Source organism: Pristis pectinata, chromosome 10 (genome assembly GCF_009764475.1).
Source record: "Pristis pectinata isolate sPriPec2 chromosome 10, sPriPec2.1.pri, whole genome shotgun sequence".
Lineage (NCBI taxonomy): Eukaryota > Metazoa > Chordata > Chondrichthyes > Rhinopristiformes > Pristidae > Pristis > Pristis pectinata.
The window spans coordinates 48,819,827-48,841,116 of NC_067414.1; the positions used below are offsets into that span (position 1 = coordinate 48,819,827).

Below are 21,290 nucleotides of genomic sequence, written 5' to 3' on the forward strand. Positions count from 1 at the left end.
GAGTTTTAAAAACAATTTCACATCTGTTAGTTACTTAAGAAATCAAGAGTGGTCTCGACTAAAGGTGGATGTTGTTATTTTGGGATCATTAATATATTATTCATTCTATAACTCTGCAGGCAAGGCCAGTAGGAAGAACCAGAAATGGAGAGGACCAGATGAGAACATCCGGGCTAACCTTCGGCAGTATGGCCTGGAGGAATTCTATGTCGATGTGCTCGTTTCAGATGCTTCAAAAAATATATGGAGGAAGGCGAATATTTTTGATGCAATCATTACGGATCGTAAGTTAATTTTGAAGAAACCTCATTTTACTGAAGTTTTTGTGCACTAAAGGACAGAAGAACACCAATCTTTTACATCACTTACTGTTTAATTTGTTCTCAGCTGTCTCACTATCTCGCTTAGCAGTACATTAGACTACGCTTGAGACAGTTTTGGATTTGGCCTTGGCGCTTCCTTGCAGGGCATTTTTAGATTCCTATTTTTTGGGATGAAAGCAATGAGGAGAGGCTATTGGCTGAGTTGAGAACAATGAATAAAGTAATTTCTGTATGAGCATTTTGCATGCATACTTCTCGTAAGTTTATGATATCCAATGAGAATTATTTCAATGGATATTGGCAAATAAAATTGAACATTGTATGAAAACGAGAAACAATAGCCTTGCATTTGTTTAGAGTTCATCGTCTTGTCAGGACATCTTGATGTGCTTTAAAGCTATTGGTGTACTTGAAGTTTTGTCGTCGTCGTAATATACATAATTACTGCAGTGGATTCCAGTATAATTCTCCATGGAAGTCAGTTGTCCTCAAAGTGCAGATTTACTTAACTGATGATAGATTTAGCCCTTCATATGGGTACAAAAAAGCTGAAAGAGCTGCAGGTAATCCTTTGAAAATATGGGTTCTATTTCTTTGGACATGTTTTTTTTCTGTTGTGATTTGTGATCTTACCACAAACTAATCAATCAGAATAGATTTATTATCACTGACGTATGATGTGAAATTTGTTGTTTTGTGGCAGCAATGTAGTACAAAGGCATAACAATCTATAAATTACAAAACTAAATAAATAGTACAAAAAAAAGGAATGATGAGAGATTCATGGACCGTTCAGAAATCTGATGGTGGAGGGGAAGAAGCTGTTCCTAAATCAGTGAGTGTGGGTCTTCAGTCTCCTGTAGCTCCTCCCTGATGGTAGTAATGAGAAGAAGGCATGTCCCAGGTGGTGAGGGTCCTTAATGATGGATGCCGCCTTCTTGAGGCACTGCCTCTTGAAGATGTCCTCGATGGTGGGGAGGGTTGTGACTGTGATGGACTGGCTGAATCTATAACCCTCTGCAGCCTTTTATGATCCTGTGCATTGGAGGCTGCATAGCAGGCTGTGATGCAACCAGTCAGGATGGTCTCCACTATATCTATAGAAGTTTGTAAGAGTGGTGACGTACCAAATCTCTTCAAACTCCTAATAAAGTAGAGCCACCTGCGTGCCTCCTTCGTGATTGCATCAGTGTGTTGGGCCCAGGGTAGATCCTCGGAGATGTTGACACCCAGGATCTTGACGCTGCTCACCCTTTCCACCGCTGGCCCTTCAATGAGGACTGGCGTGTGTTCTTCCAACTTCCCCTTCCTGAGATCCACAATCAGTTCCTTGGTCTTGCTGACGTTGAGTGCAAGGTTGTTGTTGCAACACCACTCAACCAGCCGATCTATCTCACTCCTGTAAGCTTCCTCATTGTCATCTAAGATTCTACCAGCAACAGTGGTGTCATCAGCGAATTTGTATATCAATTTGCTGTATAAAGGTTTGCTTATGCTGTAATTAAACTATTACTGTTGAGCTTTTAAAAATGTTTATGTCCGAACACCATTGGATGATTAAATTTGATGTTGTCAAATTCACTCAAAAATTGAGCAGAAAGTAAAGCAGTGTTAACTTCCTTAATTGTTAAAAGTGTGAATTTAAAGATCCTCTTTGACGACTTAAAGTACTTTTCTTTTAAGCTCCATATGGTATCAGGGAAGCTACACGGAGAACAGGATCACAGAAGGGAATTATAAAACCAGCAGAAGAATAGTAAGTTTAAATTTGACTTAAACATTTAAAAATCTTTAAATACAATTGCTATTTCTGTCTTAACTCTTTAAACCAGTTAACGGACCAAAGTTTTAAAAAAATATTTAGGGTTTTGAAATTATTTTATAAAACTTCCAGCAAAATTGCTTCTCAGAAAATCTTCCAGCAGTCTCAGGGATGTATCATCTTGATATCTTTCCTTCATTGGCTGCTGTATAAAGTAAATTATAAAGAGAGACTGTTCCCATCTCCAAATGGCTCCCTTCACTTTGTATAATATTTATTAATGATTTAGATGAAGGAACAGAATGCAATATTTTGAAGTCTGCTGGTGGGATTGTGAATTGTCAGGAGGATGCAAAGAGGCTTCAAGTGACTTAAATAGATTGATTGAGTGGGCAAAAGCATGGCAAATGCAGGCTAATAAGGACAAATGTGATCCACTTAAAAAGGGAAAAACATTAAAGGCAGTGTATTACTCAAATGGTCTTCTTGTACACTAATCACTGCAAGCAAACAAGCAGGTGTAGCAAGTAGATAAGGAAAATGGCATTTTGGCCTTCATAGTGATGGGATTTGTGACTAGAGCAAGGATGTCTTGCTACAAATATACAGGGCCTTAGTAAGACTGCACTTGGAGTATCTAAGAAAGGATGTACTTGTCATAGAGTATAACGAAGGTTCACCAGTTTGATTCAATGTGGCGGAACTGCCATATGAGGAGAGATTAGGTTGACTAAATTTTAAATTTAAACTTAAATTTAAATTTTTAAATTTTATTTACAGCATGGTAACAGGCCCTTCTGGCGCAACTAGTCCGTGCCGTCCATTTTAAACCCAATTAACCTACCTGTACGTCTTTGCAATGTGGGAGGAAACCGGAGCACCCAAAGGAAACCCACGCAGACATGGGAGAACATACAAACTCCTTACAGACAGCGACGGGAATCGAACCCCGATTACTGGTGCTGTAATAGTGTCGTGCTAAGAATTTAGAAGAATGAGAGGGAATCTAATTGAAAGTTACAAAATTCTGATAGGACTAAATGAATTGGATGCAAGAGAAATGTTTCCCATAGCTTGGGTGTCCAGAATATTTCAGGTTACAAGCTAAGAGATTTAGTTCTGAGATGAGGAGATATTTCTTCTCTCAGAGGAGGGTGGTGAACCCAGACCAAGTTGCTGAATATATTTAAGGAGGAAATAAGTAAATTTTGAGACTAAAGGAAATGCAGAGAGTAGGGGAGAATGTTACTGGGATAGAAATAAACCAAGGTCATTGAATGATGGACAGGCTCTATGTTTCTATGTATTTTGTTTTTTAAATACACAGTAACTTGAATATGTTTTTGAGAGGGAGTAGCTGGGCAGAATTGGAAGCAAATGTTTACAGTGATCTTACTGCTTGCTTACCACTCTGTGGCTGTTTTGGCACTACTGTTTTCTTTAATAGTTGATGTACTTATCTGACTTGGGCAGGAATCTCATGAAAAGATGCAGATTAGGATCCTACCTGATGGCTTGTTTAAAATGTAAGTTATTGTGGCCAGAAGGAGAAATTGTGCTTCCAGGAATCAAAAGGAAGTTTGGGCTCCATGTGCTCCAGAATTTTAACTGTAATACTCTGCTGTACAGCATCGGGCTTAAATAACTGGGCCATCAGAAGCCACTGAGCCACCTTTTATATACAAGTTGTGGATGAAGTTCTGGATGGCCAGACATTAAATGAACTTTAGACATGAGTAAGTTTTTCCTGGGCCGTATCTTGTCTACTTCCTAATGCAGCATTAACATTTTCTCTTTGCAGTTAATTTTATTTCTTGGTATTAACTTCATCCACCAGGTGGCAATCTTATTTCTTGGTCACTGCATCTTTAACTCCAGGAAGAGAGCTAGGAACTAATCCGTAATTTATGAATTCAAATTTATCGTCCTTTTGCTTTGTGGAAATGGGCAAAACGTGTATCCCGCAAATTGCTGAAATTGATAAAGATTAAATTTTAAAGTAATCTGTGGGTATTGATGATCAATGTTTCTGGCTACTGAAGATCAAGCATCAGCAAACTAAATAATAAAATTCTGAACAAAATAAGCAAGGGTTTCTTACAGAAACTCAATGTACAGATAAAACCACTATTTGAGTCTCATACCTTTTCTGGTTAGTACATTGAGAGAGAGGTTCAGGTGCTGTGGATGTCTTAGTATGTGAGGTTTAGTTTTGAAGAACTGGAGGAATCTGTACTTTTGTTTCAGGTCATTTCAAACATTACCAGAAAAAAGAAAAAAAAATAGCATTGATGTCAGGAAAGTCTTTTCACAGAAAGGATGATCAATATAGATTTATTCATAGAGTAGTGGATGAGAGAATGCGAGAGTTAATTAAGATTTAATTGGCCCTTTGGGAGTATAGAATTTTAATTACCTTCCCCATTAGTATTCACCTTATGAATGGTTCAACATTAAATGGAAATATGTAATTTTTACTTGCCAGTACTAAAATTTCTTACCTGTTCTTACTTTACCACAAACAACATCACATTTTTTGGAATTGTTCATTTCAAAATCATGCAGTTAAGAGGTTGTGGAGGTGCTAGACTGGCATTTATCCTTTATGACATTCAGAGATACGTCTAACTTCTGATGTCAAGACACAGAAGTAGATAACAAATAGAATCAAATTAGGGCTTCTTGCTAATGCTAGAAAAAAAAAGTTTGTATGTCACCTGAAAAATGATTGATTGGAATTGTTTGGTTTTTGTCTTTTCAGTGTTGAAAGTCATGTCCCAGTCTCCATGAATTATCATCTGAGTGATATTTTTATTGACCTACTGAACTTGGCTGCAGAGAACCTGGTCATGAACGGTCGGCTAGTTTACTGGCTACCTGTATATAAACTTGAGTATATATCAACTTATTTTGCACTTTTTGAAAAATATACTGTCTTATTTTTGAACTTAACAGGAACCTGTAAAAAGAAATCTTGTCTTAGCCATGTATTTGATTTTTAATGAACTGATCTTTGCATATTTTAACACAATTCTATCCTCGTGAAGCTAAGTATATTTTGAGTTATAGATGGCACTTCCTTGGACTAAGTATGTAAATAGGTGCTCTTCAAAATTATTATGTTTGTGTTGTCAAAAGTTTACTCTTAGCAGTGTGGAGGAACACAGGGATCTTGGGGTCCACGTCCATAGATCCCTCAAGATTGCCGCGCAGGTTGATAGGGTTGTTAAGAAGGTGTATGGTGTGTTGGCCTTCATTAGTCAGGGTATTGAGTTCAAGAGCTGCCAGGTAATGTTGCAGCTCTATAAAACTCTGGTTAGACCACACTTGGAGTATTGTGTTCAGTTCTGGTCACCTCATTATAGGAAGGATGTGGAAGCTTTAGAGAGGGTGCAGAGGAGATTTACCAAGATGGTGCCTGGATTGGAGAACATGTCTTCTGAGGATAGGTTGAGTGAGCTGGGGCTTTTCTCTTTGGAGCAAAGGAGGATGAGAGGTGACTTGAACAAGGTTTACAAGGTGATAAGAGCATAGATCGAGTGGACAGTCAGAGACTTTTTCCCAGGGCGAAAATAGCTACCACGAGGGGACATAATTTTAAGGTGATTGGAGGAAGGTATAAGGGGGATGTAAGAGGCAAGTTTTCTTTACACAGAGTGATGGGTGCGTATAATGCACTGCTGGCAGAGGTTGTGGGGGCAGATACATCAGGGACATTTAAGAGATTCTTTGATAGCCACGTGAATGATAGAAAGAAAAATGGAGGGCTATGTGGGAGGGAAGGGTTAGATAGATCTTAGAGCAGGATAAAATGTCAGCACAACATCATGGGCCAAAGGGCCTGTGCTGTGCTGTAATGTTCTATGATATTTTGAATAGGAAAAACTCTTACTTGTTTAGGAAGTGCATGTCATAAAAGTAGTCCATTCCAAGAAAGGTGGGTACAACCATGCCGAATCTTTTCTTCCCTTTCCTAGCCTATCTCCTTTTTTCTACCCTTTTATTTTCCTCCTTACCTTTGACCCATCCCCCGGTGGATCTGCTCTTCCCTTCTCCCCCGCACCTGCCTATCACTATTTCTTACTTGCATCAACCTATCACCACCTTGTGTCCACCTATCACTCCTCTGCTTTTCCCTCCTATATATTGGGCTTCCCCTTTTCCCACCTTCAGTCCTGAAGAAGGGTCCTGACCCGAAATGTTGACCACCTGCTTTTCTCCACAGATGCTGCCTGGCCTGCTGGGTTCCTCTAGCATCATTGTGTTTTTCAGGTGGAAATAGAACTTTGAAATTCTGTTTAAGGATTTATACCATTGAACCCATTCCCCCATAAAGTGGACACTGTGTTAATGTTTTGTCATATTGACACCATGTTTCAATTAAATATTTCATTAAGCAGAAAAATATAGACAGATAATGCAAAGTGAGTTATTTTTGTTGGGGTGATAGTTGGGAGGAGAGATAAAATTGCACAATTGAAATGTCAGCGCTTTAAACCTTGTAGAAGTAGAGCATTTCCCCATGGGTGAATTCAACAGGAAGCAAATACCATAGTTGAAATTGTACAACAGCACAGCGCTTCTCTTTTTACTTGGCATCCATGTTGATATAAGTAAAAAAAAATTCTGCAAACAATGGAATACAATTATCTGCCTAATCGCTTGTGACAGTACCCTGGAGTCAAGGCTGACTTGCTTTCACACCAGTTCTTTGTGTTATGAAGTGACTGATGAGTACAATATGAGATTGGCAGATCTTGTCAGAGGTGAGATGGGTGGTGCTTGATGGGGCAGATGAGTGGGTTGGTTGAATTGTGGTACACTCCAAGTATTCAGTTGGGTGTTTCTTGTAATGCTGTTCACAGGAATGGTCTCGCACATGCTTCTGGTACCTTAATACTCTAACAACGATTGTGTAATCAGAAACATTTCACAAGTCAGATAAGCTGCCCAATATTGTAATGTTAGAACATTATTCATATCTTCAGGATGTTATCTTGCACTTTTGTTCCACGTGGCAGAGTGTGCAAAGTACTCTCATTCATTTGCATTGCAAAAAAACCAACTTAAATAGATTTTTCCTGTTGAAAACAAACATGTACCAAATGTTGGAAGTAATAATATGATTTCATAGATTGAAACATGCCATAAAATCTAGCTTTTATAAAATACTTGTAAATTTCAGATGTTACTGCTGAAAGACAGCAAGTTTTGCTCAAATGTTACAAGTGCTTTGTTAGAGTCAGCCCCATGATGAACATATTCTTTAATGTAGCTAAATGAACATCTGATGGGTTGAGATACTTAAAAGTTCACTTGAGTAATGCTGTTTATCGTATCATGCAGTATCCTGAAATATATCCTCATTTGTTATTTCAATTTCTGTTAGAACATAATTTCCATCAGCCTTAAATCCCCACGTTATTGAAATGTTGCTGATATTCATTTTAGAAATGATGCATAAAATAGTTTAGAATTTATTTTCAGATTATTTGCTTGCCATGAAGCTATAAAAGTACACTTCATGCCAAAGTGTGCATTCAGAAGTTGCGTGGGTACAGCATGTATCATCTAAATATCTGGCTGAAGTAAATAGAGTCAAAGAGCCACAGGATATTTAAAGTTATGTAACCCACTATTAACTTGTGGACGGAGAAGTACCAATCAGCCTGGCAGTACATACAAAACGAGACCTTGTGTGGCTCACATTTTTCCACTTGCTTCAAGGATCACAAATAAAAAGAGCTCTGTTTAAAATCTCCATTTTAAAGAGAGGCTTATCCACGATCTGGTAGCTATCTGTCTGTAAACCATTATGGAAATTGAGTAGGCCACATAACAATTGTTAATAGGGTGTTATTTTTGAGTCTTTTAATATAAGGTGTTCTAACTCGTACGTTTTTGCAAAATTTGAGTGTGTGCTCAGATTTAACTCTGGTTAGAGGAAACTGAGTAAATCTCACTCTGAAAGCACAAACCCTGAGTTTGGGTCCCTTGTTAATGATTCATTAAATAGTAAAGTGATCTTTAACTATTTATCCTCACCAGTCCTTTTTTTTCTATCAGTCTGGTGTGTGTGTGTGTGTGTGTGTGTGTGTGTGTGTGTATATATATATGTATGTGTGTATGTATGTGTGTGTGTGTATATGTGTGTGTGTGTGTATATATATATATATAAAACACCTGTGTCCTTGTGTATAAAAACTAATAACTTACTCATGTTTCATCATAAATATATAATCTTATCAATGTGGCACTCTTCCAGAACTTTAATATTCTTTTGCTAGGGTTGCCCAAAATTAGATTCATTACTCTGACTGTCTCATGACTGCATGTAACCATTCTCCTCCAGCTCCTCGTTTTTGTATTTGTGTTCCTTTGTGTAAAATGTTTTTTAAGATTATTTTTATTGGTACTCATGTCTGTAGCAATTGGTGCATTTTGTACACTTGGGTTTCTCTATACATCCACTCCTTTGAAGATTAATACCATTTGTTTCCATTTTTTAAATAGTTATTTTAGGCTTGGGCTGAGTGACCCTTTCTTGGGCAGTCCCTTAGGACTGAGGAGGACTTGGCCCCACTCCATTTTTGTGGCTTCTGTGGAGACTGATGAAGCCAATGTTGGAACCACACTCTTCTAAAAATGGGTCTAGAAGTGCCTGATGAGACTGGTGGGTGGGTAGTCTGTGCATTTATATTAACTGAGGCTTCCAACTTTCAAATATCATGCACTTGTTAAATAATGCCAGATGGGGGTGCTGTAAACCAATAATTCAGCTAAATCAGAAAAAAATGAGTGTAAAACTGAAATTCATATAATGTAATAGAAATGTATTCATTGGTCAAGTCTACAGATCTTTAAATGTTGCCTGCTTGGTCCCGTGCACATTAAGGGGAATCAGCCTCACAACTATAAGATCTGCAGACCTTGTGAGGAAAGACGTTCTATGTTCAAGAAGTTGCTGTAAACTGATTTATAATTATTGCAGTTATGATTTAATTGCAGGTAGTGCACAGAGTAAATCTTTGTGGTGCAATGTGTTCTGTAGATTCAAAGATCATGTGTATTTTAAGTGTCATAACTGATCAGCCGCTTCATTGTTGCGCAAGAAAATTTATCATAGGGCTGCCGTGATCCTTTTTGCTATTGGTGTCCAGGGATTACAGTGTCTAAGTCTTAAGAGCATGTATTCCTACACATGCAGGTAAATAAGTGTTAGAGGATCATATCTTGTCTTTTCTTTATTCCTCTCACTTTGCTGTTTTTACTTGTCATAAATGACAGACCATGTAAATTTGCAAAATTCCTAATGGTTACTATCAGTGTGACTCCATATCCAGCAACAGTGATATGTGACACATCATTGGAAGATTTGGGACACATTGATAATTATCTTCTACTTCTTCATTTCCATCTCCGTATTAGATATCTTGCTGGATCTTGGGGTGATCAGATTTGAGGGGGGTGAGAAGTGATATGAGATGGGAGCACAAACTTGGCTGGTACTGGGCCAGGAATCTTTGTAGTCAAAGCCACTGCACCCCAAATTTAGCTTATCCAGCTGAATTTTATTAACAAATTGATGGTTATCAGTGATTAATTAAATTTTGTTTTAAAATTTTTCATTATTAAGATCTTTAAACCTGTGACATAGCTTCTATCATTTAGCTTATTTTTGAACTGAGAATTAATTCTCTAACCCTTATTACATATTATGGCCTTGATGTTTTATCATTATGGCACTGATGAATTTTTGAATGCTGGTCTAATTCTGCCAGTGTTACTATAATGTGATAAGATTTGTTTATCTTCCAAAGTAGAGCTAAAGTCCTATTGCATTATCCGTTGGCTGTGTTTGAGTGGCAGGATTAAATTTTATGGCTGTCATGGTCACAGTAAACAGTGGAAAAGAAACTCCAAAGCAAAACTTATTCGATAGTACATCCCTATAATGAAAAGAAATTGAGAAAACCTTTCCTTTAACTTGCTTTTTTTTCTAGGTTGGTGTTTTTAACCAACAACATAAAAAAACTATGATCTTCAAAGGAATATAACATTCAAAGCAATTGAATGTTTATTTTTTTTATAATATTTGTTTTGTGACTTAAGAAATTCATAATGGCAAGAATGCAAGAGTTAACACATGCAAATATCCCTGGCAATAGAAGTTATATATTTCCATAAAATGTTTAATGCTGTCTTGTAATTCCACTTGAGCACCCCATGCAGGATGTATCAAGGAGAATGCTAAAAGACTGCTGGACCTCCACTTCCCTGAGAACATCATAACATTATCTGCACTTTTCTATAGTTTGGTGACCAGAACTGCACACTATACTCCAAATGTCACCTGACCAAAGTTTTATACAGCTGCAACATACCAATGTACTCATTGTACTGATAATCTTCTTGTTTTGAAAACACCATACATTTGTGACCAGAAATAAATACAGATGAGGAAAAAATAATGTTCTGTATCATGCCTCTTTTGATATGCACTCTAGCCAAGAGATGTATGTGAATCTGTAATTGACTACAGCATGTAAATGGGAAATAAGATGGCATCAGGATTCACAGATTGTACTTTCAATGTACTAATACTGTAATAGGAGAAGGTGGATTTTTACAACCGAACATTCAGAGTAAAATTATGGCTTTGTAGAAATTATTCCACTCTTGTGCCACTTGGATACTGCATTGTTTGATCTGACCTACACGAGTTGTCTTCCTGCTAATGCATAAAAATACAAGGTATGGGTCATGGAATGAACAGAGCCTTCAAAGATGTCTGTTTGAGAATTGTCATTCCTTAGACTACGTTTAACGTTTGCCTATTTTGTCTTATTTCAGCTACTCTGAAGATGTTATCCCTCAGCATCCTTGCCTGAAGCTAATTAGTAACTGTGAACAGTCACTTACAACTCATACATCTCGACAGCTAATAACAATGGAAAAGGTGAAAGAATTTGAGGTATGAAAGCTCAACTTCTGTTCCTCTTTTGTCTTGAAAAGGGATTACTTTTAATTATCTGCATTCATCAGGTGATATAGAAAAGTTATGCAATTATGCTTTTATTTACATTTTATTTTTGTTTAGAAAATAATACATAAATTATTGATCTTGTGTGATCTGAAAAAAATTGAGCAGATTTGGGATCAGGAAAATAGTTCTCTCCCATGTAGTGGTTATGTGAATTGCCCTTCAAATTATTTAATTCTGAAATGATTAATATCTTTTAAAAAGAGCTGCAGAAATATTTGGTCAGGAACAGGATGGAAAGTTGCAAGAACATTTGCACACAAAGATGGCAGAATGTTGGGAAGTTCCAGTTCAGGATGTACAGTAAGTGCAGGATAACTGTGGTAGGATGTAAAGTCAGATATTCCAGAACAGAAGCGAAGATATGGGTAACGTGGCTGGTCATATCGGAATATGCGGAGAGTACAGATAGTGGGTACTTGACTTTAGACTTCCAGAATTTGCAGGTTTTTCTTCTTGAGATATTCAGGAATTTTGTTTTATTTAATTATGAGTGAGCAGAGAGAAACTTCAAGAATTCTCCTCAGCAGAGCAAATGAGGTGACTGGGGTTTGTGATAGAGTGGAATGCACATGATCTGCAGAAAGAGTGGTTTGATGGGCCAACTGGTCTTTTTTTTAGATAAGAACCTGCATTTTTCTGTCTTGGAAACAACTGCAGTTCAACTGTATATCTGCAATTCCTAGCAATTTTTTATCTTGCTTATCTGTGATAGAAGGATTGTGCTCACAGCTTCAAAGTACTTGTCTATCTGTTCTTTTTGTATTTTCTCTTCCTGTCCCACTGCTTCACAGCATCATCCTCTGGTGTACTTGTAGCTGTTTGCTCAGACCACAATTAATTTAAAATCTAATAAAACACAAGAGACCTTTTTATCCATGAAAAAATAGCTATTTCATTTGGATGAAGCCTCAGTCAAATGTAATTGGAGCTGTATTATTCTGAGATGCTTATGTTAACTCTAAAGCAGTGTGCCTCAGGCTGTTTTTCTGCTTTGCAATTTGAAAATAAGATTTCTTTATTAAAAATGTAACTTGATACTATGGATGCATTTTAAGTAGATATATTGCATGGATTATGATGGATGTCTTTGTTAAGTCAGTCTTCCCTACGGTCACTGAGAACATTATTTTAAAATTTTAGACAGCTGTAAATATTTCATCATCATTTTAATGAACTGCATTGTGTTTCATCATACTGCGAGCAGAGCTGTTCTTGCTTTGATTTAAATGTTTTTGGCAATTGCCCTACAAGAACGAGTGAAACCTCTGTGCGAATTAGAGTAGAGAAGTTGTGTTATTGATGATTGAGTATACGTTAAAGTGGTGGGAACATTTCAGTGACCTAATGAGTCTGTGATCATCACTTGGGAACAACTTCCCTGTGATTCCCTTGACACTCCACGCCATTTAATTATTGTCTTCGAAGCAACTGAGGTCCTCTGCCAGGATCTGTGAATCTTTTGATAGCAAAGTTGCTCGGGACAGGAAGCTATGCCTCTGTAGGATATATAACCTCCCATGAAGGATTTTTTCTGTTTGTTTGAAGAATATCTGGACTTGCAGCAAGTAGCATTGGTAACCTGAAGTGGGGTTAATGGCTGGCACTTGTAATTCTCTCAGGGTCAGCATCACTGGCCTCCCCTATCACCAGTCCCTAGATCAGAAGCCCAGAAGCCTAAATTAATCCCCAATATCTAATTTCACAAAGTATATTGTGGGTGGATAGGCCCAGATTTGCAGTCAGCGTGCTTACCACAGATCACCAAACAAGTTTATCCATAGGAGACACTATAGACTGCTGATACTGGAATGTCGAGCAAAAAACAAACAGTGGGTCAAGCAGCATCTGTGGAGACAAAGGGAAGGTCAACATTTTGGGTCAGGACCCTGCATCAGGGCTGATCCTTAGTGAGGTTTCTCTTGTGGCAGTTTGGAGTACTGAGTCTGCTTGATTTCGTCATAGTTAACAAACAGAGCCTTTGTGATCTAACGGGATCATAAGTGGGTGGGGAGGGACGCATAGAGAAAAAGAAAAAATCGAATTTAGGTAGCTTAGCTGTCAAAATGCTGAATGCATTTGACAGTAAGTTTCAAAAGCTATTGAGAATTTTTTAAAAAATTTAAATAATTGGAAAAAGGTTTAAAAACTTCAAAAAAAATGTTTTAAACATTTAAGAAACATTTCAAAAGCACTTACAAATTTCTAAATTAAGTAACTCTCATCTTAATTCTCTGTAGCCGTTCCCCTCTCTGGAGTGAATGATGAAGCAGTCCTTGCACTGTCCAGCCTGGGCCAGGCTGTTCATGCTTCCTTACTGAACTCCATGAGGAATCCAGCATCAGGGAGCTTTTGCAAAATCAGCAGTGAACAGCAGACTACAACTTAAGACTTTCCACATTTTGTGTGGAGATCCTAAAGTGATTCTCAGATGTACAAGAAAATGCCAACATTTCGCCATAAAATCCAAGCCATTAACATGAAGCCCCCTGTGTTGAAGCCTTTCTGTAATCTTCTGGGTACCTCTGTACTTCACTGTTGTCTTCTGTAAGGCAATCTGAACAGTAAGTTAGAATAATTGTCAACTAATAAAATGATCAAAGAGACTTATTTTAGAGGTAACATGCCAAATAATAGAATACTATTTTTAGGGAAATTCACTTTAATCTCTACAGCTCTTCGTAACATCAAAAACAACTTGCACAAACACTGTGATACAGACCTGACTTCACCTTTTAGTGTTTGATGAGTTGTTGAACTGATAGCTTGAATGTATGGCAGAAGTTTTCCCCTTTTGAATAACTTAGTCATGACCTCTGACTGCCCTTCTCCCACCCACAGCTTTCATTGTGGAAACTGGCCAGTTGAGTGGTCAACCGAGTTGGTTCTTGCACTTTAATGTGTGATCTGCTGGCACCCCAATGGGATTCATCTGGGCAGAAGCTTCAATTTATTTTTTCTCATTCCTAGCCAATAGTCTTTCTGGAAATTGAAGTTGTGGGCTCAGTGTAATTCAGTAGCAATATTTTAATATAAGTGACTGCTAAATGTGGTCAGAAATCCAAACATGACTTTGTGCCGGACCACTTCAGATATGTTCTGTTCTTTACCGTTTGGCTGTCTGATGTTTTTCTACTCCTGATGGAAAAGAGGAATTTAAGATGAGTGCTCTCTATCAATAGGAGTTATTGCATGTGTTATATTAAAACTCTTATGATTGGTAGGTGGTAAAGAGAAGATTAGTCTAATTTTAAAGTGAAGTACTACTTCTGTGTCTGGTCTGTGTACTGTTTTAAGGTGCAGCTGCCTGATTGCCCACTCAGATCCCTCTTCAATGAAAGGGGTGGTTTTTGTCCCCTGTTTGCAGATATTTTGATTTTTATTGACACTGTGCTAGGCAGCCATGTCTTCTGGCATTGCTTGGGCATAGAACCCGAGGCAACACATTGGCATTCATTTCTGCAGTTCAGTGCTCCTCCCCACTCCAATCTTCATGCCTGCTTTATGTATGGACTATTTCCATGTGGGAGCTGTAATCAGCCTCATTTGAAAGCACTTTATCTTCTGAAAATGGACTCTTGAAAGAGCTAGTTCATGTTTGGTTAAATATATAAATTGAAACTATTCACTGACTTGAGCTGGTGAGAAATTTTCTTCAAGTTTGCACTTGCATGAAGGTGAATTAATTAAACTGGTGCTGAATGATTGCGATTTGCTTAAAGAGTGATCCAAACAAGCAAGCAGATAAGACTGCCCTATCATCTCCATTAACATTCTGAATCTTCACATAAATTATGAATTATACCAGTTTCTGATGAGAGCACATTGGCAGTCTTTCTTAATGGCAGCCTTACTGGTTGTTTAAAAAAAAACTCTCTATTTATATAAAAATATAAATTACCCTTCAGTGCTGTTTCAGATGTAACCACTGATTCCAGCACACTATGTTCTTGATCTTTTGTAATATGTGCTAGCTATTACCACACTGTTGGAAGCACATTTTAGTTGGCCTTACACTTGGAAAAATTGTCCATTTGAACAACAGTGAAAAATTTAAAATGTGAAAGGAAGGATGATTGGAATATATCTATCAGATAATAATAATCACAAGATTTAGGTCATTGTGGTTTATGATTGTTATCTGAATTAGATTTGGAAATCATTCTTATCTGGATTACGAAAGTCTGATCCATAGGTTTCCTGTACTGACAAGTATAGTGCGAACAAAATAACATGAATTAAATTCTATGTCCTATCAGACAAGTTGTATTCTCTATTCTGTTGATTTTACATAATTGATCAATTTATTGCATCAGTAAAGGCAGTATTAGCTGTGTAGCTTTGGCATTACAGCATAAATGCCAAATTTTACATAGTAAAACTCCAATATTCCAGTATCTGATTTTCTGGAAATCCTGATGTTTCAGAATCTGGCTCACGCATTGCTACACTAAAACCTCTTTATTCTATCTGTGGATCCACCTACTTGCAGGGTTGGCTGGGTATGTGGCTGGAGCCAGGGTTGGGAATACCAGGCGACCGGAATGTAGGCTTGTGGCTGGTGCCAAGATCCAGAACGTGGGCCGAATGTACGGCCGAAGCCAGGGTCTGGGGTTTGATGAGCTGAAACACACAAGCTGAAACTTTTATTTCCCAGGTTCTAGTTCCCACATTCCCCTTAACCCTACTGGGCTCACTGGAAAAATTTATACTACTGAGCAACATGTTAAAAAAAATATTGAAATAAAAGTGTGTCGGGATGATGCAAGTAACATCCACTAGTCTGGAAAATCTGCTAGTTCGGCACCACCAAAGTCCTGAGGGTGCACAGTCATTGGAGTTTTACTATATTCGCATTGTGAGACTGCAGTTCATCACATGATTAAAAACAAACCTTTCTTTGCAAAAGTCTTCAAAGAATTTAAAATAGGGTCATTCAGGTCACAGAGGTCCTGCAAGAAAAGAAACGTACAATTGTCTTAGTATTTAGGTGGTTACTAAATCATTCCAGGGTTCTTGCCCTCATTACTGTATTTGGGAATCCATTCCAAGTTTTGATGACTGTTTACATGCAAGGCCTCCTTACAGATGCAGCATGGCAGATGCATTTTATTGTAGAGATGTGTAAAGTAATGGACCTTGGGAGGAAGAATGTGAAAGGTGCTATCTTGATGATATTGGTGGGGTGTTTCAAGAACCAGAAGAACCTGTAGATGTATATAAATCTTTGAAGGTGGCAAGTCGATAATTAAGTAAAGCCCATTGGATACATGCCATACCTAAAAAGGTTAAGTGGCATTGTAGAGAGTTATTAAAAATTATGAATTTTAATAGTGCAGTTAGAGAGACACTGTTTCTTCTGCCATATGGGTTGGTAACCAGAGATGATAGATTAAATAACTGACAAAGAAGCTAGAGAGGGAATGAGGACAAATACTTTCACACCTAGACCTGCAAAGATATGAAAAAAGTGGTGAAAGTAGAATCTGTTGCATTGAAAAGCTATGGGTTGGGATTAAATTAAAGATGCAAGTTAGGAATAGGCCATGTGGCTTCTTAAGCCTGCTTCGGCATTCAATAACACCGGCTGATATCATTTTGGCTTCAACTCTGATTTCCTGCATGTTCTACTTGAGTCTTGACTCCCTTACCGTACTAAAATCTGTCTCAGCCTTGAATATATTTAATGACAACCTCTGCATCTCTCTGAAATGGAGAACTCCAAAAATACAAATCCCTGTTGGAGAAGAAATCCCTATGTCTTAACTGGCGACCCTGTATTCAGAAATTGTGCCTTCTAGTTTTATCTTTCGCCATGAGGGGAAACATTCTTCACCATCAACCCTGGCAAGTCTCCTCAGAATCTTATATGATTCATAGTATCACATTCATCCTTACAAATACAGCGATCATAGGTCCAACCTGCTCAATCTTTCCTCATAAGATAGTCCCCTTCATCCCAGGAATCAACCCAGTGAACCTTCTCGGAACTGCCTCCATTACAATTAAATCTCTCCTTAAATAAGGAAACCCAAAGTGTACAAATTACGCCAGGTATTGTCTCATCAGTGCATGGTAGCTCCATCCCTTTGCAATAAGGTCCAAAGTACTAATTGCTGCTTTAATTATTTGAAATGCCTGCATGCTAACTTTGTGTTTCATTGAAGATGATACCCAGGTTGCTCCATGCAGCAGCATTCTATTGTCTTTCCTATTTAACAATATCATACCTATTTCTGTGGGATTATTTCTCTGATATCTGCCTTTTTAGACTGAAACGCCTGATATTCTTTTGTCCTTTCTCATAACTCAGACCTCGAATATTAGAGGTTGGTCCTTCGACTACCTCCAATGCTTGATTGACTGTTATTGACTGAACTGAAGATGTGGTCTGACTGGAGCATTATACTACTTAGTTAAGACATCCTCTGGCCTATACTTAGCAACTTTAACTATGCAGTTGAAAATTGATTTTATTGAATGAGGTTCTAAAACATTAAACACTTCATTCTATCCTTAAGTGAAAGTATGAATACCGGAAATCTGATATCCATTCTCAACAATCAGCATTTCCTATACATTGCAGATGGCAATTGGTTGATTGCTTTGTGGAATGTGCTCTATTCAGTTGGCAAATGTGGCCTTGCATTTCTGGTTGCCCTTGTAATTCTTTATCCCACTCATGCTTGGATCATCCTGTGCTTGATCTGCTATACATTGCCAGCATCTGGGAGCAGTATCTCATCCTTCTATTGGGCAATTAGTCTTCTGCTGCAACAATGAATTGGATAATTTGCACTCTCAACCATTGATCATCTGCTGTTGGTAAGAGTTGGGAGTGAAGGTATAAAAGGAATGTGAAATGTATAATGGTAAGGTGAAGGGATACAAGGAATTCTGGTTGTGAGAGTTATGTTCAGGATATAGCTTTGTGAGGGAAGAGAGGTCTGCTGGCAGCCAGATTTTCTTAGGAAGATCTCCCCTCCCTAATACTTCCCCATCCCCAACAAATTTAGCCTGCAGCCAATGTTATGTCCTAATATCAACATCAGATTATCCTAATAGGAAAGAAGAAAGAGCTTCTAAAATATGACTTTGAGAAAGAGACAGGTGTTATGGACTCGGTGAATGTCCCTTTAAGATAGAGCATAGTGGTGTGTGTGTGGCGTGCCTACATCAACAGAAGATAAAGGACGTAATTACATTGTTGAAGAAGGCAGTCAAAGTCAGTCAGAGAAGAGAGAGAGAGAAAAGGGAGAGAGACACCAGCCTGCTAGTTTTCTCTATCGATGGACGAGAATCAATAACTGTGTCTGTTACTACAATCCACGTATGGAAATTGGGAGTAATCCGGTGGAGTTCACTTTGTTGCTGATCTATAGAAGAAAACAGGTATTTGTGTGGACGGCCACGATTTGGATGCTTTTCGGGGTGAGGAAGTCACTACCGAGTAAACACTGAGGTGTTGTTTGGGTTCCATCGTGGAACATTTGGATTTCGTAATTACTCTCTCTATGTTCTCTACATCTACGTCTTATCTTCAGACAACAGTGGTTGTTGAAGAAGCCTTTGCTCATGTTTCACCTTATGGCTTGCTGAACTGAACTTTAAGAACCATTCCTGGACTTGGAGTTTGGGACTTTGCCACACACACACTAAGAGTTTAGTTTTTGGGGTTAATGTTCAAGGTTTAACATTTTTACTTCTAACATTCTAACATTTTTACTTATTATCATAAGTAGTTAATAATAAAGTAGTTTTTAACACTGAATCATGACTCAGTGTGTTTCTTTTGTTGCTGGTTCGTAACACAGGCATGAAAGACTGAGAAGTTGCAACACAAAGTCATTGGAGATATTTAAGGGACGGATCATATGCTCTGATGTACCATGTGCAGTTGTTGACTGTTATGCAATGCAAGTTGGGATTCTTAGTCTATGAACATAGATGGTGAATTTTGGGTTGCATTTTGATTGTGAATGGCATCCTAACTAATTCTGATTGTCTCCTTGAAGATGCAGTATTGAATAGTGGTCACTCAGTATGGATTTTGAGCAGAAACACTTCCCCTTGCTTTTCTTTCTGCAGCATATGAACATTGATTACAATTTTAGTGCTTCTACTTATCCAGATCAGGGATTAAACCTATGACTGGCATGGTTTCTGGTTATAGTGAATTGACTGAGATACAATGGAAATTTTTTCTCATCTTCTGAAGGTCTTAGTCAATTTGTCATTTTTGGAAAACATACATACATGTTGGAAATTTGCCAGAAATGCTATTAGATTTCTTTATTTAGCATTGCGTAGAGCAAAACCTTGCAGCTAAAACTCGTGCTGTTGCCCAGATATGAAATCATTTTATTTTGTTATTTAACGTTACATATTTGTCTGCAAAAAATATGGAGCTATTTGAGTGGGCTATCACTGTTTCTCATTATTGAAGCCTTTCTTTCATGGACCTGCCAAGAGTTGGTTCTTTTGATGGTTATAGAATACTAAATAGCAAGAGTTCCCTTTTTAAAAGGAAAATGTAATGCTTTTAATGTGTATCATACCGTGGTAACAAACCTTGGAGAATGACATGAAATGTGTACCTTCTGAGAATGCAGTTACATCATCACAAACAAAATTCTCTAGAAAAGTCAACAAAATTCTAGAGAATTTTGTAGACTTTTCTAGAGAATTTTGTTTCTCTAGACAGTTCTAGAGATAGCAAATGGGCTAATTAAATGTCTTAACAAAACCTATAAATCTCTGAAGTATAAGTTTCCCGTTTTCTTCTTCAGTGGCTGTGGGTCATCATTTCAAGGAATCCCTGGTGGTTGAGCAGCCAAACGCACTTACATATTATCACAGATAACAAATCAGAAGAAAACAAAGAGACTTTTTAATTAGCCTTACAAGCATTTTATAGGACGTAAAAAGTGTTACATGCATCTATAATCAAGTTGAAATACCATATATAAATATTAAAAAAGAATTCATTGTACTTTGAAATACTTATTCAACTGAACTTTGCTAAGCTGTAATTATTGGTTGTATACCATTAAAATTCATTCGGACCTCATTGAACAAAGTGTAACTTTTTCAGCATACTTTATAATGAGTCTAGATTGGAAATCCTAAAGTTGCTCTTGGTTTCACCATGCAGTGATGACAACCATTGTTCCATTCCTTATGTCCACAAAATCAGGGCTGGGGTCCACGTATCCATAAAATCAGGGCCAGTAAATCAAATTGCTTTAGAATTGTTAGTTGTGGCACTTTGAAGAGTATTGCACCATGCTTCTATTTGGGAGTAGACTGACTGGTTGGTGAATAGCTGGATTGGATTTGTCTTGCTTTTTGTGAATAGGATACATCTGGGCAATTTTTCACATTATTGGGTAGATACCAGTTTTGTAAATATACTGGTACATGCCTTCAGTATTACAGCTGGAGTGTTGTCTGGACCAAGAGTTTAAGCAAGTCGTCTTTGAACTTGAGAGACTGTCTGAGAAGAGGAGGGAAGAGTGTTGACAACTGAGCCTAAACTGATGTGAACAATCCTTTAATGTTGTTCAAGCAGATGACAAACTATTTAACCATTATAATTTCCAATATAGCCATGGCTGCCTAATTTTCATGGATTAATTACTCCCCAGTTTTATAAGATCAGGAGCAGGGTTCTTGGCTGATCATGCAGCGTTCAACTCTATTCACAACACATCTGAAAATGAAGCACTGCCTGCTACCCTAATACAAAACTGGAACAGCTTTCAGGCTTGGACAAACAAGCAATGGATAACATTCATCCATCTAATTGTCAGGGACTATATCGCATCTAGCATGAAAGACCTTAGTGATGTCCCTGTGACTCTTGAAGACACCCCCCCCTTACTTGCAACAACATCTTGAGGTACAGCAACTCAAATTGCAGTCAACATTGCATAGTGTAACTGATGAGTGAACTTGGTGTTACTGCTAAGAATGGAGGATTTCACAAAATAAAGACCATGAAGGTTATGAATAAATGTTGGAAACCAGCAGCACAGAAAAGTAATAGCTGTTAGAAAATTTAGAGAACCTGTACTAACCCTTGGTGGTAAGGGTTTTATTGAAGAACTAGGTTAAGGCCCTTTTTTAATTTCACTGAAAAATTAAATGATTGAGGATATCT

General features: G+C 37.8%; 1 protein-coding gene across 4 annotated transcripts in view; it reads left to right on the forward strand.

Annotated features, from left to right (window-relative positions):
• Positions 1-21,290, forward strand: part of trmt11 (tRNA methyltransferase 11 homolog) — a 59,209-nt gene that overhangs the window by 25,889 nt on the left and 12,030 nt on the right. Inside the window, exons 9-13 of one of the 4 annotated variants that reach the window (XR_007957015.1) lie at positions 120-284; positions 2,007-2,079; positions 4,847-4,941; positions 10,939-11,059; positions 13,369-14,838. Coding sequence is in view for 2 of the 4 variants with exons in the window: in XM_052024784.1 (XP_051880744.1) it covers positions 120-284; positions 2,007-2,079; positions 4,847-4,978; positions 10,939-11,059; positions 13,369-13,389 (512 nt within the window). In the remaining 2 variants the exon portion in view is untranslated. Of the gene's footprint in view, positions 1-119; positions 285-2,006; positions 2,080-4,846; positions 4,979-10,938; positions 11,060-13,368; positions 14,839-21,290 lie in introns of those variants that run through there. The other 3 variants (XM_052024784.1, XR_007957014.1, XM_052024783.1) reach the window with 3 other exon arrangements.